This window comes from Panthera leo, chromosome B2, assembly GCF_018350215.1.
Source record: "Panthera leo isolate Ple1 chromosome B2, P.leo_Ple1_pat1.1, whole genome shotgun sequence".
Taxonomy (NCBI): domain Eukaryota; kingdom Metazoa; phylum Chordata; class Mammalia; order Carnivora; family Felidae; genus Panthera; species Panthera leo.
Genome location: NC_056683.1, coordinates 141,801,148 through 141,820,356, shown reverse-complemented (window position 1 = coordinate 141,820,356; position 19,209 = coordinate 141,801,148). Strand labels below are relative to the sequence as shown.

Here is a 19,209-nt window from a genome sequence, read left to right as displayed (position 1 = left end):
ATCATGATTATAATATATTCTCAAATGGTTTGGGAGGGACACACACACACACACACACACACACACACACACACACAGCATAGGAAGGAGGGAAACAGTGCAAATGAGAAATGAGTTCAGGTTAACAATAGGTGAATATGAGTAAAGACTGAGTGAACTTTCTTGCAAGTTTGATGTAAGTCTGAAATTATTTCCAAATAAAAAGGTTTTTAAATGCCTTTTCTCCAAGGTTCTAAGACATACATAAAAAACTTCTCTGGAATAAGCATGCAGCTCTACCACAATCCTCAAAAAGAAACAATGTTGTCCAAAACTACACAGTCTAAATGGTAACCACTAGCCACTTGTGGCAATTGAGCACTTGAGATGTGGTTAATTGGAATTGAGATGTACCAGATTTCAAAGATTCAATATGAAAAAAAGAATGTTATCTCATTAATAGTTTTTATACTGATTATATGCTGAAATAATATTTAGATATATTGAGTTATATAAAACATTACTAAAATTAATTTCATCTATTCTTTTTTTTACTTTTTAATGTAGCCACTTAAAAATTTTAAATTACGTATGTGGCTCATATCATATTTCTATTGCACACTGCTGATCTAAAATACAATAATGCTTAAAAAAAAAAGAGGTACTGATCTCTTAAACAAGTATTTCATTACTAGGTGAAAATGTTAATTTACATTACAGATCCTGACTACCCTAAAATGATTTCAATCTTGAAAATAAGGTAGACAATTACGCTTTTTGTATGGCACAAGTAAGGGGAAAGAAAAAATTTTAAGGCCTAGCAGACAGGAAAGAGCTCTTTGGTCATGTTGTTTAGGTAATTCCCTAATTAGTCACAAATGCCATCTGTAGTAAATTTCCTGAAGACAGAAAAATAAAATCTAAAATCATGAAAATATCAAGTAAATGGAGAGATAAGACCTGTTTGTTTACATTTTTGTTTTGAGTCAAATGAATAAAATCTTCCAGGTCCTAAACATTAACTTATAGCATCTTATAAACAAAGCCATTAAACATTTCTGCTACCAAGAAGTTTACAAAGTAGACCTTACTGACAACTATATTATTTCCAAGGTTATTTATTCTTCTATTTTAAGGCTCTGATTAACGAACATGTCCTTAAATTCTAAAATCTAAGAAACAAAGAGAACAGAGGTAAGACAGATAGAATTGGTTTTTGTCTTGAGCATTGTTGTGGGGTCACATGCAGTGAGAAGGGGTTGGAGGTGAGCTTGAACAGGAGGGTTACTCCAGGACAAAGAAAGGCCCCTGGGACAGAGACAATTTCCTCTGCATTTAGTAGACCAAATCTAAGTAGGCCAAGTGGAAAAAACAACAAACGCCAGTAAAGATTCCATAAAACAGCAACAATGAGGAAGAGAAACCAAAGGTAGGTTGCCAGAAGGTACAACAAAAATACCCAGCAGTATAATCTTGGGCAAAATGCACAGGCATGTTTGTTTTGGAAGTTCGGAGTCAAGCATGTGGGTGGACCCAATGAGAAATACCAAACTGCGGCACAGCACAGATCCTAGTGTTCTCTCTCTCCCTTCCCGCACCTTCCCCAGCCGGTCCCTACCACATCCCAGAGAGACAATTTTAATCACCTCTAGACACAAACCTCCTATTAGAATGATACCCATTGCCCAGTGCACCATGGATCAATTTCTGCATTATGCCTGTGCCATCCCTGCTGAAGGATCAACAGATGGCCCCACTACACCTGAAGCCACAAGTCAGGTTCTGTGAACTCGGATGGAAGTAGGCAGGATGAGTGAGCTCTGCTTAAAACAAAGTCAAGAATGCCTTACAGATAAGGAAGCAATACAGATGAGGTGTCCAGCGTTCCAGAATCCCAAACTACAGCAAAACTACCGGCATGAGCCTACCCTCCCTCCCACCAAGGACACTTCCCCACCTTGTTCCTAACCTCTTACCTGCCTCCCACCTCACATTCCATTCCTGAATTTTGCAATCATGAGGCCACTGTTCAACAGTGAGGCTGTGGCTCCACTGTTTTAGCCTTGGAAGGAAATGAAGGTGGGTAAAATACTCAAGGAGGGCAGTGAGCCTAATAATAATTAAACAAGAACAAAGACTTAGTGAACTCTTTCATGTACACTGTCTGTGGACTCCAAATTCGGTCACCGCGGCCACCTTTGGAGGCAGGTGTTATTGTTCCCTTGTGGAGAATACCGCCACAGCACAGAGACAGTCTGGCTTAAGAATCCACAAGCTCACCTATTAATATATCATGAACAGATTCTATAGCTGGGGAAATATTTATCTGCCCAGAACTCCGGCAATAATCTCATTTACTCTCATTTTGACATGATGTAGTTTGAATCTGCTTCCCTACAATGCTATTACCAAAAAAATGATTGCCTTGTATCCACATCCCTCTCTCATTCTCTCTAGCAAAAATACACCAAAAAGACCGTGATTTCCATGTCTAAGTTACTTGCAGCCATTATTATTTATTTCTATTAGGAGAAAAAAAAAGTTTTAATCTCTAAAGGAAAAAAAATAATGCCATTATTTTGACAAATCTATTTTCTTAATAAAATATAATTCTATTATATTCTGGTTTTAGTTTAGGGAAAATAAATCTGTATTTAATGCTTCTAAGAACCTTTAAAAATATTTTAACAAGGGATTTCTGATTTAAGATGTCAAACTAAAGACAATCCTAAAATCCTTCTCTTAGAAATCACCTCACAACAAGAACCATGAAAAACAAACACAAAGGCCATATTCAGTGGTGTCCAAACCATACATATGAAGATAGAAAATGGATAAGGAGTGGCAAGTGGATACACAGAACAGAGTGAGGCCAAACTGAGTGCCTGCAGAGAGGTGCCCAGGAGCAGAAAGCCTGGAAAGGTTCAGGAACTAGGTGCTGGGAGAAAAGCCACACACAAGTCAGGTCAACGCAGGTGACCACACCGGGGGAGGATGCTCCTGCCCTCGGAGCACTCCTGAGGAAATCAGGCAAGGCTGCTCCCTCACAGCATCAGATGCTGATGGCTCATTCACCTGGCAGAGCCACAGAGAGCAGCTTTCGGTACCTGACACAGTGAAGATGGTGATAAGGACTGAAACTTGGGTGACCTTCCAAGAGGTTAAGAGTGAGTATGGAATCTGAGGGGCCCCTGGTTCAGTCTCAGCTCTGTCAATTAGGAGAGATGTGTTACTGGGCAAGCTGTTTAACGTCTCTGTACCTCAGTTTCCTCAGCTATAAAATACGATGATACTACGTTCAAAATCATGGAGTTGATGTCAAGATTATATGAGTTAAAGCTCTTAGAAAGGTGTCTAACATACAGCAAGCACTAAATGAATATTAGCTCCTTCTCTTCCTCCCATCACTACCTCTCCCCCAGCACGCACGCACACACACACACACACACACACACACACACACACACACACACCCTTAGCTCTTGGAATGCTGGCAGCAGAAGTAAATTCACAGGCATGTGACTAGAAGGGCCTTATCTAGAGAAACTGAACAACCCCAAAGAAATATGCTTGGTTGACATAAAGACAGACATTCAGATCAATAGAACAGAATAGAGGACCCAGAATTGGACCCACAAATGTATGGCCAACTAATCTTTGACAAAGCAGGAAAGAATATCCAATGGAATAAAGACAGTCTCTTCAGCAAGTGATGCTGAGAAAACTGGGCAGCGACATGCAGAAGAACTAACCTGGACCACTTTCTTACATCAGACACAAAAATATACTCAAAATGGATGAAAGACCTAAATGTAAGACAGGAAGTCATCAAAATCCTTGAGGAGAAAGCAGGCAAAAATCTCTCTGACCTTGGCCACGGCAACTTCTTATTCAACACGTCTCCGGAGGCAAGGGAAACAAAAGCAAAATGAACTACTGGGACCTCATCAAAATAAAAAGCTTCTGCACAGCGAAGGAAACAATCAGCAAAACTAAAAGGCAACAGACAGAATGGGAGAAGATATTTGCAAATGACATATCAGATAAAGGGTTAGTATCCAAAATCTACAAAGAACTTCTCAAACTCAACACCCAAAAAACAAAGAATCCAGTGAAGAAATGGGCAAAAGACATAAATAGACACTTCTCCAAAGAAAACATCCAGATGGCCAACCGACACATGAAAAAATGCTCAACATCACTCATCATCAGGGAAATACGAATCAAAACCACAATGAGTTACCACCTCACACCTGTCAGAATGGCTAACATTAACAACTCAGGCAACAACAGATGTTGGCGAGGATGCAGAGAAAGAGGATCTCTTTTGCACTGCTGGTGGGAATGCAAACTGTTGCAGCCACTCTGGAAACCAGTATGGAGGTTCCTCAAAAATCAAAAATAGAACTACCCTACGACCCAGCAATTGCACTACTAGGTATTTAACCAAGGGATACAGGTATGATGTTTCGAAGGGGCACATGCACCCCAATGTTTATAGCAGCACTATCAACAATAGGCAAAGTATGGAAAGAGTCCAAATGTCCATCAATGGATGAATGGATAAATAAGATGTGGTGTATGTGTGTGTGTGTGTGTGTGTGTGTGTGTATATATATATAGATATATATATATCTATATATATATATCTATATATATATAGATATATATATATCTCCAATGGAGTATTACTCAGCAATCAAAAAGAATGAAATCTTGCCATTCACAACTAAGTGGATAGAACTAGAGGGTATTATGCTAAGCAAAATTAGTCAGAGGAAGACAAATGTCATATGACTTCACTCATATGAGGGCTTTAAGACACAGAACAAATGAACACAAGGGAAGGGAAGCAAAAACAATATAAAAACAGGGAGGGGGACAAAACATAATGAGAGACTCTTAAATATGGAGAACTAACAGAGGGTTGATGGAGGGGTTGTGGGAGTGGGGGATGGGCTAAATGGATAAGGGGCATTAAGGATACACTCCTGAAATCATTGTTGCACTATATGCTAACTAACTTAGATGTAAATTAAAAAATAAATTTTAAAAATAAAAATAAAAAAATAACAAAAAAAAGAAATATGCTTGGATGCTGACATTTGACGGTTAGAAACAAAACAGTCAGTTATCCCCCAGATTATTCCACAGTAAACTCCACTGGATGAAACACCTGGTCATATATACACCTACACAGAGGTGCCAAACAGCTTCAGAGTACATTACTTTTAAACATCATCGTGAAATTTCAGCATATCTACCAAAGAGAGCAGATGCCAAAACTTCCAGATATTTTAAACAGATCACATATAGATGATTTAGAGTAATAATAATAATAATAGTAACTAATTTACAAAGCCCTCATGAGGTACCAGGCACTGTTCTAAATCCTTTACATACAGTTACTCATTTATTCCTTACAACAAACGTACATGAGTAAAGTACTATCTGTAAACCATTTCACAAATGAGAAGATTAACAGTATGGGAAAATTAAATAATATATTTAAACAGGATTCAGAGTCTAGCTTCAGGGCCTTAACTACTATGCTTCTCAATAATAACTCTCCAAGTTTGAAGACTATGGAAAAATGCCTTTGAAATTCAGAAGCAACTAAAAATCTATACCTACCCAAACGATCAGTCAAGAGTGAAGGCAGAATTAAGACATTTTTAGACACACAAGTCTTGAAATTTTTAACTGACAAGGGTCTTTCTTAGGAAGATACCGGAAATTGCACTCGAACAAAATAACAAGTTAAACCAAAAAAGACAAAGATACAAGATCAAAGAAATGAGATCCAGCAGAAGGAGCAAAGGGAATTCTCAAGGTGATGATAAAAGGGGAGTATAGGAAGTCTGCGGGACAGGAGGAGGACAAAGAGCTCCCAGATGGAGCTCTCCAGGAAAGAAACGGAACACAAAAAGAGCCAATAAATTGTCTTATTGGTTTGAATGTGTAGAAATGTATTGAAGATGCTGTAAGATTCACAACAGGTAAAGAAACTACACTAAATAAGACTACTTTTGTCACAAAGAGAAAAAACGCTCAACAGTTAAGGAAATATAATTACAGTATCCAATGTGACTCGCCTGGCACAATACTGACACAGTTTAAATAATGTACACACTTAATAATGAGTTAACCCATTATAATAGTGAAATACTGGGATGATTAGCTTGCAAGGCAAAGTTGGGCTGAGTGATCATGGAAGGGAGAGCTAAATCTTCACCTGCCAAGACAGGAAAGAAGCCAGCAGACAAATCCCAAGACGGATTAATCAAAAAGGTAATAATACAGCCTTCAGTGAATAGCCAGGACAGGAGGTGGGGAAAGGAGAAAGAAGTTAAAACACTGCTATTTTTCATAATTAGCATTTACCCATGTGTAAGTATTACTGTGATAAAGATGAACTCACACTACTGAGCTCTGATGTAAAAATAGCTAATAAGCCAGTTAGGTGGAACAAAATTCTAACCTTAACATGCAGAAATAGTCCTATTTCTGCCTCTTTGCTAGAACAGTTCCCTGTTCAAAGAAACAACTCATAAGACCAATTTACAAGGGCTGTTTTTCAAATACACCTTCCATCTATAATTGGTTATTCTCTTATCTCAAGAGTCTAACTAGGGGCATGCCTGGGTGGGTCAGTAGGTTGAGTGTTGAATTCTTGATTTCAGCTCAGGTCATGATCCTAGGGTCATGGGATCCACACTCGGCATAGAGCCTGCTTGAGAGAGAGAGACAGAGAGAGAGAGAGAGAGAGAGAGAGAGAGAGAGAGAGAGTGTGTGTGTGTGTGTGTGTGTCTCTCTCTCTCTCTCTATATATATATGTACATACCTATCCCTTCTGCCCCTCTCTCCCCTGCTTACACTCTCTCTTTAAAAAAAAAAAAAAAAGAGAGAGGCACCTGGGTGGCTCAGTCGGTTAAACATCTGACTTTGGCTCAGGTCACGAGCTCACGGTTTGAGTTCAAGCCCCACATCAGGCTCTGTGCTGACAGCTCGGAGCCTGGAGCCTACTTCAGATTCTGTGTCTCCCTCTCTCTCTCTCTCTCTGCCCCTCTCCAACTTGCACTCTGTCTCTCAAAAATAAACAAACATTAAAAAAAATTTTTTTAAAAAGGAAGAAAGAAAGAAAGAAAGAAAGAAAAGAAAGAAAGAAAGAAAGAAAGAAAGAAAGAAAGAAAGAAAGAAAGAAAGAAAGAAAGAAAATCTAACTAGGGCCATTCATACACTATCACAGTATCACAGTGACATGTTTAGATGCTACTTCTTGAAGACTATTATTTCCATAATAAATTAAAACTATAAATACATAAATAGGGGCACCTGGGTGGCTCAGTCGGTTGAGCACATGACTATTATTTCAGCTCCCATCATGATCTCACAGTCCTGAGATTGAGCCCTGCCTCAGGCTCTGAGCTGTCAGTGCAGAGCCTGCTTGGGATTCTCTCTCTCTGCCCCTCCCCTGGCTCACACTCACTCTCTCAAAATAAACTTTTAAAAAATAATTACAAATACACATAATGTTATAAATATATAATAAAAATTAAATTAACTAAATAAATTCAAAAATAAGTTAAGTCAATACTGTCAACTCAGATTTCTACCTTGGTGGAAAAATGCACTGAACAAAATCATCACCTTTATACCCACATTTGATTTTTTTCAACACTTCTTTTTGACTACAACAGTCTTCTAATGGTCCTAGAGTGCAACCAAAGCCAAAAGTATTGCCTTCTTTCATTCCATGAACATTCATCACTATTGCTTCCTCATCATGACTATTCAGGGTCCAGCCTTTGCCTTGCACTATGCCCCAAAACTTCACCAAACTCTTCGCCATCCAGAACATATGCCAGCTACTCATAACTCTTTCTCTGATCACTGTGGCTCACCTTTTGTGAAGCAGTGTCTTACAGAAGGAAAAACAGTCAGGCATGAACTCTATCCCTGGTCTGCCATCATTATCTAGCTCTATCCCTGGGACAACTTTCAGAACATCTCTGAACCTCAGATTCCTCAGCTATGTAGAAGATAAAACAGGGCTATAGAGAGTCGTTGCAAAAGTTCAATAAAATAACAGACATAAACTGTCACCAACATTATCTCCATGCAAACCATTATCAAGTCCTCTGACATGTAGGTCACCTGGGCAGGAACTGCTCCTTGGTCACTGTGGGGCCAAAGCCCAGCAGTGGCCTGCTGAGCATGGGCTCTCAAATGTGTCCAGAACCCAAAGGGGCTCTGAGATGCAGCTCATGCCCCAACCCCATCCCCCGCAGAGGCATTACCAGCCACTGTGGCCCCCAAGGCATCATCCTCTGCCCCACTGAGACGCTCTGCACCCCAGCACATCCACCACCTACGTTTTCAAGTCTAGTCTAAAAAAGAAGACACATCCCTCACCACGAAAATTAAGTTAACTATGACTGCATTTCGGAAATCCAAAAATATATTTCTTAAATACCACATTTACTTCATTTATATATTGCTTCCCCCACCCCCCACCCCCCCAGTCTCACTAAGAAGATCCTCTTATCCCATTTTCCCCACTCAGAAAATCTTGACTACTAACACTGGCAGACAAAAACGGATCAACCACCACTGGAGCGCCTGGGTGGCTCAGTCAGTTAAGGGTCCAACTCATGGTTTCGGCTCAAGTCACAATCTCACAGTTTTGTGAGTGTGAGCCCCGCTTCGGGCTCTGCGCTGACTGAGGAGTCTACTTGGGATTCTCTCTCTCCCTCCCTCCCTGTCTGCCCCTCCCCTACTCGTACAGTCTCTGTCTCTCTCAAAATAAATAAATAAACTTAAAAAAAAAAAAAAAAAAAAAAGGACCAACCACCAAACTCTAGTAAGCACATTTTACCATTTTAAATTCCTTTCCGGTATATAAAATTAGCTAAGTTCCTATCGTTTGTTTCATTTTTATTATAGTACAAGTTTTGCTGAAAAAGTAGAAGGAGGGCTGAGGGACTGTGGCTTTGCAATTCGTATCTTTAATCATACAACTTTCAAATCTCCTGTGCACAGCACCAGAGACCCAAAGTTCTAAAGGCAGCCCCGAGCCACTTTGGCCCCAACTGAAGAGGGCCTTATACCACTGACTACAGCCAAAGAACAGCACGCGGTCCATGCTCCCTGAGTTCGATGTGCCTACACGGTGGACACTTAAAAGTCCAAAAAGGGAAGGAAGACAGACACAGTCACCTAGCATGCTAAAACACACCCACACAAATACACAGAGGTGCTTGCTTTACCAGAAGAGCCACATGAAGTGAATCGCTAACAGATTATCTTTAACTCAGGTCATGAATACGAGTATGTAACTTTTCAAACTTGAGTACAGCCGGCATGGTGACACACTAACCACAGAAACAGCTACATACGAGCACTGTGTTCAGCCAGACTACGAAGGCAGCACCTTGCTTAAACCTTCTGCCGTTGGATTAATCAGGGGACAGAATGCCCCAAGGAATAAAATCCCCATCACAAACCAGAGCGTATATATAAACAATAAACATTCCACACTGTAAGTGGGGAAAGAACAAAGAATGCCAACTGCCTGTCAACTATGGAGGATTTGTTCCAGGGATTATAATACATATATATAGGTCCTTGTCCTTGTCATCCAGCCAGACTCCAAAAGCATCTTCCTGGGGATACACGTGATGTGATAAGGTAAATACAGACATGCTCAGACTGGAGCCAAGGGAAACACAGCACCTTCGTGTCACAAAGAGAGAAAATACTTCTCTGAGGCCAGAACGTGGCTTAATCTTCCTGCATCACTCAGGAAAAAGAACTATCTAAATTCTATTTCTCAAAGCCCTATTCAAAGGTCATCTTCACAACAAAATCTGTGGTAAACCTCAGCCTTAATTCTTTGAACGACCCAAATCTTTCTTTCCACGCTAACTGAAACACATGAAGAAAGAGACATCCAGGTACACACCTCACCTTTACTGCTAGACCGTGGACTCCATCAGGCATAATCCATGACTTATCCTGCCCCATGTTGGCAAGTACACACAGCACCCAGAACATGACAGAGATACAATAAGCATCTACTGACTCAAATCATATGTGTTTTCAAATCTTAACTGTGAAACAAAAGTTTTAAAAATGCTGTCTCTAGCCTCATGACTAGTAACAGAATTTAAGGGTATTAAGTAACATTACAAGGACTGGAAAGAATATAATTCAGTAAATAGAGCATAGGAGATACTCAATATCACCATTTACATACATGGCATTCACCATTTTCAAAGCCCTTTCAAAAATATTCTGATAGATTCTTACAACAACTCTGAAAGAATTATTCTTTCAATTTGACTGTGTAAACTAATGACTTGAGTGACTTGGAGGGGACCACACCAACTAGTTAAGTGATAGGCCTGGAACTTTTTGAAACAGACATATGGAAACAAAGGAACAGAAATGGGAGAAGATGCCAGCGCCCCAGGAAGTAAAACACGGTTCTCTCTTACATCCATCATTATGATATCATAGGGAGGGATCACAAATCTACCAACTCACCTTTTGCGAAGAATTCATAAGGAAGGAAAAAAAAGATCTGCGGTGACTTTTCATTGGCTTTAATGCAAATTACCATTTTCTCACTAGAATTAGTGTATAGATCCTTAAATATGTTCAGTATTGTTATAAATGATTTTTTTTCAATATATGAAGTTTATTGTCAAATTGGTTTCCATACAACACCCAGTGCTAAAATGATTTTAAATCAAAAGTGGCTGTCAAATCTCTAAGTTTAAGGAAGCTGATCGTTGGGGGACCTAGGTGGCTCAGTTGGTTAAGCGTCCAACTTCAGCTCAGGTTAATATCTCACGGTTTTGTGAGTTCGAGCCCCACATCCCACTCTCTGCTGTCAGCACAGAACCTGCTTATGATCCTCTGTCTCCCTCTCTTTCTTCTCCTCACTCATGCATGCTTGCTCTCTCTCTCTCTCTCTCTAAAAAATAAATTAACATTAAAAAAAAACAAAGTCGATCATCACTATGCACAGTGGTGCAAAAATAGGACCAGGCTTGGCATATGCATAAAAGTGTATGTATGCATATGTATGTGTATATGTGTGCATGTGTGTATGTGCAGTTAAGTATAGAGGCATTCATAAAATATTCCTTAAATACAACCAAATTCAAATTCAAGAGAAGCTTTTTATACAACGGAAACTTTTTTATACGAAAAATTCAAATTCAAAAGAAGCTTTTTATACAACTGAAACTTTCATATACTGATAGGTGGGGGCATAAAATGGCACTACCACTTTGGAAAATTGGTGATTTAAATGTATACCTGTACCACGACCTGAAAATTACACTGTGCATGCACAGATCCATAAAAAGACACGAATGTTCAGAGCAGGTTTAGCCATAACAGCCAAAAACTGGAAGCAACCCACATGCTCTTCAATATAGAAATGGAATAATTGTTTCTTCCTTGAATGGAAAACCAACATCAATCAAAAAGAACAAACTAATAGCACACACAACAGGGATGAATCTCACAAATATCACAGTGAGTGAGAAAAGCCAGACACAAAGGGTATATGATCAATGAGCATGAAGTTTACATTAACACAAAGTTCAAGCACAGGGCCAACTTATCTGGGTCACCTCTCAGCAGGGTGCACAACCTGGGAAGGGCCAGCAGGTACCTGTGAGGGGTGCTGGAAATGTTCTACATCTTGATCTGGTTGGAGGTTACACGGATGACTGCACAGGTCAATGATCACTGAGATGTAAGCTTAAGACGAATACACTTTACTGTATGATGTACTTCAAAAATATTCTCCCGCTTTTACAACAACTATTCAATAGCCATATATGGACGCTTTATGATGGATTCCACCTTAGAAAACAAATAAGCCATTGAACAGTGAAGCATGAATCCTGTTAACACGCTATGTACGTACATCTCTTCTTTTCAAAACAGTACCTAACACTTAAACATTGCTCAATAAACACTGGTTGAATGAATTTCACATGTAGTGACAGTTTATGTTTTAGAAGTCCAGAGGTATCTGTATGTATGTATGTATACACCGCATAATATCCTCAATATAATATACCCAATAGATGTGAAAAACTATGGCTCTTGTCCAATTAATTACTTCCGTCACCTCTGTCCAATGAATTCCTTTCTTTTGCACCTCCAAGTACAAGAAACACATGCTAGGTGTTAAACCATCATACGGAGCAAGGCAGATCTTAACTGTGTAAGGTGAAGATGGCATTACTTTCATTGTTTGCACTGCCAGCCTGACACAGGCCAGTAACTCTTGGCTATGCATACAGGGTGACCAAAAGGGCTGACACGCATGATACGCTGGTCAGAGTCATCTAGTCTAACCTCTCAGCCTGGGCAGAAAGCTGCACTGGTATCCCTGCCGGTGGGAAAGGAGAGTGAGGGGCATCCAAAAGAATGGACATACTCGGAGAGGGACACAGGCCAGCAGGAACTGTGTCCACCTTAACATGTTCCCACTGGGACACAGAAACCAGAATTCAGAGTTTGAAAAGTCTCCCTTGGCAGCAAGTTGAGAAAATGAAGCAAATTCTGAATCCACAGGGAGGGGGCTCAAAAAGACCACGACAAGTGACCAGACAAAAGTGCAACAAAGCCCCAGCTCACCTCACTATTGTGGCCCCGCAGGTTGAAGTTTATTCTCTGGGGAGTGTTTCTGTCCCGGCGGCAGTGGCTCGAGGTGAAGGTCACCCCAACAACGCCGCGGCCGTTGCCCGTGGCCAGCCAGCCCTCCTCATAGTAGCGCCGCCGACACACTGGCTTCTCCTTCTCACTCTTGGGAACGCGCCCCTTCCACGACAGGCAGAGGATGTTGGAGTCGCTGCAAAGGACAGGCCCATGCTCCACCGCTGCATACATACTTTTTTCCAGTGAACTCTTTTATTTAAATAGTAATGCTGAATGCCAGGAAACTTAAACCAATTCTTTTCATTAGTTGATTGACTGGATTTTTGTGGTTGGCTTGCGTTGTTTTCCCTGACCCCTTTTAATCAAGACTGACCTGGACCTAATCAGAAGGCCAGTATTTTATAAAGATCCACCAAATGCATAGTGAAAAAATTCCTCTAGAAAAGATGATGGCAGTCTGCTAAGAAAAGGTAATGCTTAAAAACAACATGCGTCCGTTTTTCTTTTCAAGTCCTTAGAGGAAGAAGAGCATCATTAACATGTGCCGATCAAGAAACTAAGTTTTCTTCTCTTAACTCAACTTGGTTATTCTCGTTCAGCCTGAGATTCCAGTTTAGTGTAATATGATTCCAGAGACAAAGGGTTGCAAATACATAGATTTCAAGTAACTTAAGGCTTTAAAGAATCCCTCGAGCTGGAATTTTCTCTTTAAAATTTCAGATGCAGAGACAGAACACATGGGATCATCTTCTTTCTGAAGCCACCCTCTGGCATGTTTTCTCAACTAAACAAATTTCTGCTGCTGAAGCTGAAAAAGATTGCATAAAGGGGAAAAAAGGCACACAAACCGTGCAAAAACAGACCAGAGTTTGTGCAGACAGCAGTCCAAGTTCAGGAAGAAAAAGACTCTTGCCACTGTTCAGAACCAGAAACTTCCCACCTCAGGGCCCGGCCTGACTTCCCAGCAGGCAGGTGGCTATGTCCTGGTGAGGAGCTGGGCTCCATCTGACTTCCCCCCGATAAACCAGTGCACTCCTTGGTGTCATGGAGGCGGAGAGAGAAAATCCCTTCACTTGCAGGGCCAGAAGGTTCTAAAGCTCTTTAAGTGGCACAAGTGTTTGCCTTGAGTGAATCCTAAATCCTCTTGCTGCCAAAAGCGGGCCTCACTACAGAATTCTGTCTCTTTTGTCCCGTCTCCTTCCTCCCTCCCTATTTGCCTCTCCCCTTTCTGCTCCTAAAGATCACATATTTTTCCATCTTGAAGGAAAAGACTAATCTCAGAATTAAGTCCATCAAGTAATCTTCCTCCTATATGCAAGTCTTCTTGGACTCAACAGGGAAGGGAATCCCTTAAAATGAAAATACAGGCAAGAGTCGGGTTCTTCCAGACTGTTCCCTAAAGAGTCAGCATGTTTTCTGATGGGCGCTCTCCTGCTCACATCCAGAGACTGCTTCCAAATGCCACATGTACAGTCCAAAGAAAAGCAGCTTTGCTTGGATGTTCCTTGATATTTATTTTATAAATACTGGTTTCAACTGCTACCTTGAAATGTTATCCTATAGATACAGAAAAGGAAAAGGGAAATAATAAATTAAAATGTCGAGTAATATAGTTAACTGAAAAAGGCAAAGGAACCAGTCCATTGTTCAGACTTGTCCCATCATACCTGACCTTGCTTTCCTGAAGTCACGACCACACAGCCAGAGTTACTTCTCAGTCCAGAGTTTTGAAGTCTGTCCAAATCACCGAAACCACTAGAAAATAAAGTGCAAAACTCACTGCATGACCCCTCCTGTGCTGCTTGAAGCCACACTTCACTGCCGGCCACCTTCTCACCAAGCCCTCTTTTTATCCTGGGGAGGTGCTTCTGAGGCTTGAGCTGAGCAAGTTTCCTTTTCTTCTTTCTGCAAACTTTCTTCAACCGCGAAGAGCGCGTGGAAAACTGACCACTAGTAGGGTCCTCCTCCCCCCAGGCTCCTGAGCCCCACAGCGTCAGGTTGCTCCATCTGAGTCTTGCATTAATTTTCATCAGTTGTAAAACTCTTCAAGTGTGCGCCAGAGTGAGCCTGTCTTCCTGTGTAAACGTGTATGTGTACAAAGAAGGGCTTAGATATGCACAGACATGCGCTCTTCGATGGGCACCAAAGCACCTCTTTCCCAGCCGTTTCAGGAACCGTCTGACTGATCACAGCTTGAAGGCCCTGGAGTCTTACAAATCTGTAAAAACAAAACAGGATATGAACAAAAGAACTTGAACACACTGAAGAAGAGAAGTTCTAGCTGAACAGAAACTGGGAGGCCCCATCTTTACACACACATATATAGATGTCAAGTGGAGCTACTGCTTGCTAAAACTCTCACAGTAAAAGGGCACACCTAGCCAGCTTATGGACAGCACACAACACAACAGGCTGAACGCCATGTAACACTCATGCAACTTGCTAGGAGCTGGGCGTGTCTGAACGAAATCCTCCCCTCTATTCTCTCACACCATGCCGTCCTTTCTAAGACTCTGGGTCCCACGTGTGCAACTTTATCCCTCCAGGGGCCATCATCCTAGTTATAGTTGCATAGCCACCTCAAAAAGGAGACTGAAGAGGTGCAGGCAAGTTATCTGAATTGATTTTTTCACTATGGGTGAAAGATGTTGCCTGAAGACACAAGAAGCAAGGGGCTTGAAAAGCCCCATCCCTGACTGCTCGCAGGTCACAGAGCCAAGAGCAGCCGTGTTCTCAGTTTCTGACCAGCAACAGGACTAGCAATAAAGTCCTAAAGAATCCATCTCCAGCAAATCCACCCTCTCTTCCGTCCTACTGCCATCAGTCCAGGCCTGCATCACATCCACAAAAACACACGGTCCCTAACTTCCCCACACCGTCCCACCTTCTAGAGGGCCCTCAGGGTAACCTTTCTAAATTTCAAGGCCACCTAAAGAGCCTGGTCTGTTCTCCCCTGGCCCAGGCAGTCCCCTAGAGGGCTAGTTAAACAGACTACCTCCACCCAAAATACTTGCCACTGAAAGTCTAAGGGCCAGGCCCAGGTATCTGAATTTCTAACCAGTTCCACAGAGATGTTCATGCTGCTGGTCTGAGGACCAGGCTTTGAGAACCTCTGGTCTATGAGATCAAATCCCAGCAAGACCCTTCTCTTCTCCGGCCACAGCCTCCAGCTCCAGCCCTGCCTGTGTTACCACCGTGGTGTCTGGCCACTCCCTATCCCCCAAAGCACTATGTCCTCCTCTCCTTCATGTCTCCACTCCTTGCCAGGCACCAGCACACTTCCTTTAAAACCACCTGCGACAGCTCCTGTCCTGCGAAGCTTCCCAGAGCACCTCGCACTAACTTCTGCTACAGCGCTCATCACGCTGCATTCAAGCACTCTTCTCTATGCTCCTGGAGGCTGGGAACCACTCTTTTTCATTCCTGGCATAAGCTCAGTGTAAACTAGATATTCAGTAAAAGTTTATAGGAGCCAGGCAGGAGCAAGGCAAGCAGCTACACGTAATTTCCTTAAGATACTCTAATTCAGATGAGTCACAGTATATATATTTTGTATGAGCCTATAAATCAAAACAACCAAATTCTCTCAGGAATCCTCTCAAGGAAGCACTTGTTCCTGAGGAAAAAAAGTAAAAACAAATGCTATAGAGTTCAAATTAATGCCATGTTCCTCCTCCTCAAATGCTAATACCACTGTATAATAGCCTTGGTCCTTCTTCTGACTTGGGGCAGCCACAGATGAAAAAGCAGACACAACTTCTCAAGACCCAGCTGTATATACACGGGTTTTAAACTATTTAACATCATGATCCGTGATTATTAAAGCATCCACATTAAACATGACAGTGTAAGCTGTCAGTTCCCCTGAAATCCTCCTACGGGGTCCATGGGGTCAAAATTATTTTCATAATAATACTAAGACATTATTTGCCTTCCTTACTATATCGACAATTGTATCAATGATACAAAAGCAATAGTGGGTCAACCTCAGCTCTTTCACACCAGTGAAGGCACTGGTACCAAAATGTACCAATACTCGTCGGAATTGTTTAAATGCCAGCTTCAGGGCACCTGGGTGGGTCAGTCGGTTAAGCATCCAACTCTTGATCTCAGCTCAGGTCTTGATCTCGGGGTTGTGAGTTCAAGACCTGCACTGGGCTCCGTGATGGGTGTGGAGCCCACTATATAAATAAATAAATACGCCAGCTTCACTTAAGAATATTCTTGATGCAGTACAAATCATTAATTTTATTAAGTCCCAACCACTAATACATGGTTGGTTAATATTCTGTGTTTCAAAACAGCGAGCACTCAGAAGGCACCCCCGCCGACCACTGAAGTACAAAAGTGACCCTGGGAAAAGCCCTTGTGCTGTAGTTTAAGTTGCAAGCTGAACCAAGGTCTTTTGTGTGGAATACCATGTTTACTGGGAAGAATGAATGGCAAATTATGGTAATTCAGGCTTGGGTGTTTGGCAGACATCTTCTCGAATATGAACAAAAGCAGCACATCACTTTAAGAAAAACAATGGACAGCCTTTGCCTCCTGTAATAAAAGTTGAGCTTTCAAGTTAAAATCAGAACTGTGGGGAAACCAGGATCTATCACTGTGAGCTTAATAGCTCCCCATGATTTAGCGACATTCTGCATGTGACTGGAGGGAACATTAACAGACGTGGACTGTTTATACTGTATTTCATATTTCATAGAATATCAGTATTTAGAAAATTCATATAATTTGGTGAACTGGTATCTTCCAAATGACCGACACATGATGATACAAATTATGCTTGAGTAAAAGAGCTACCAAGGTGCAAGAAAGACAAAAGGATTTTAATCTAACCAAGTACAAAAAAATTCACTGATATGTTTAAAATTCCATATTGCTACTAACCTTTCAGAAACTAACCTTGTTAAGTTTTGGTATGGTATCGAAAAAAGATCCGTGATTATCTGAAAAGGCTATTAAAATACTTTTTCCTTTTAGGGAGCCTGGTGGCTCAGTCGGTTGAGCGCCCAACTTAGGCTCAGGTCATGATCTCACGGTTCATGAGTTTGAGTCCCACGTTGGGCTCTGTGCTGACAGCTCAGGGCATGGAGCCTGCTTTGGATTCTGTGTCTCCTTCTCTCTCTGTCCCTCCCCTGCTCACACCCTGTCTCTCTCTCTCAAAAATAAACATTAAAAAAAATTTTTTTAATACTTTTTCCTTTTCCAACTACATATCTGTGTGTCAGATTTTCTTCATATATTTTAACAAAAACAGCATACTGCAACAGATTGAATACAGAAGCAGATATAAGAAGCCAGCTATCTTTCACTAAGTCAGACATGAAAGATATTTTGCCAAAATGTAAAATAATGTTATTCTTCTGGGTAAATGTTTTCAGTTAAAAAACATGGTAATTTTTCATAAGACACGTATTTTTTAAAACATTTAATAGGTTTATTTTTTTAATGAATTAGTAATCTTTTTTAATTTCTCAGTTTTAATTTCTAGTATGGTAAATATCAATAGCTAATATGCACATAAACAAAAGTTCTTGTGGGTCTTCAACAATCTGGAAGACTAAAAAGTGGCCCTGACACCAAAAAAGTTTGAAAATCACTGATAATATGCTAACTCTCTGAAATATAAGCCTTAAATAACTATTACACCCAAGTATGTAGGATAAAACTCCATAGTAAAAGCAGACAAAAGTGTTTTTATAGAGGTTGCTATGCTTTTTCACCCAATTTTTAAAATTATAGAGCACTATATATGCTAAATAAATACAGCAGGTATTTTAAGAAAAAATGACATACTACTTTATGATGATTCAAATGAATAATGGATACAAAAATCTAATAAAAAATCACAACCATAATATCCTAATTACTGAAAGGCTGACACCCATTATAATGCTACCATTGATATAAACAGAAAGTCTTCTATTCTTATCAGGATGAGAAAATGAAGATATACTAGATAGCTTCTGAGGGAAGTTCACTATCAAATCAACACTCCTAAGTGAAAGGGGTCTGGTATAGAAAGATTAAAAAGTGATTATTCAGGGGCGCATGGGTGGCTCAGTCAGTTAAGCGTCCGACTTCAGCTCAGGTCATGATCTTGAGGTTCCCGAGTTCAAGCCCTGCATCAGGCTCTGTGCTGACAGCTCAGAGCCTGGAGCCTGCTTCAGATTCTCTGTCTCCCTCTCTCTCTGCCCCTCCCTGGCTGGCGCTCGCGCTCTCTCTCTCTCTCTCTCAAAAATAAATAGAAATATTAAATAAATAAATAAATAAATAAATAAATATAAAGTGACTACTCAACTGAAAGCAGGGACTCCAATAGTATTTTACACCCATGTTCATGGCAGCATTATTCACAATAGCCAAAGGGTGGAAGCCACCCAAGTGTCTATAGGTAGATGAACAGATAAGCCAAATGTGGTATATACGTGCAGTGAAATATGATTCAGCCTCAGGAAGAAAGAACTTTCTGTTGGACACATGCTACAACATGGATGAACCCTGAAGACACTGTGCTAAGTGAAATAATAAGGCAGT

At 40.8% G+C, this 19,209-nt stretch overlaps 1 protein-coding gene across 10 annotated transcripts in view; it reads right to left on the bottom strand.

Annotated features, from left to right (window-relative positions):
- The window catches only part of TULP4 (TUB like protein 4), a 243,338-nt gene that overhangs the window by 163,022 nt on the left and 61,107 nt on the right, over window positions 1-19,209 (bottom strand). For 8 of the 10 annotated variants that reach the window (XR_006202924.1, XM_042940183.1, XM_042940178.1 and 5 more), the window contains 2 exons: window positions 14,334-14,884; window positions 12,646-14,223 (listed from right to left, as the gene is read on the bottom strand). Coding sequence is in view for 9 of the 10 variants with exons in the window: in XM_042940183.1 (XP_042796117.1) it covers window positions 12,646-12,897 (252 nt within the window). In the remaining variant the exon portion in view is untranslated. The remainder of the gene's footprint in view (window positions 1-12,645; window positions 14,224-14,333; window positions 14,885-19,209) is intronic. The other 2 variants (XM_042940188.1, XM_042940179.1) reach the window with 2 other exon arrangements.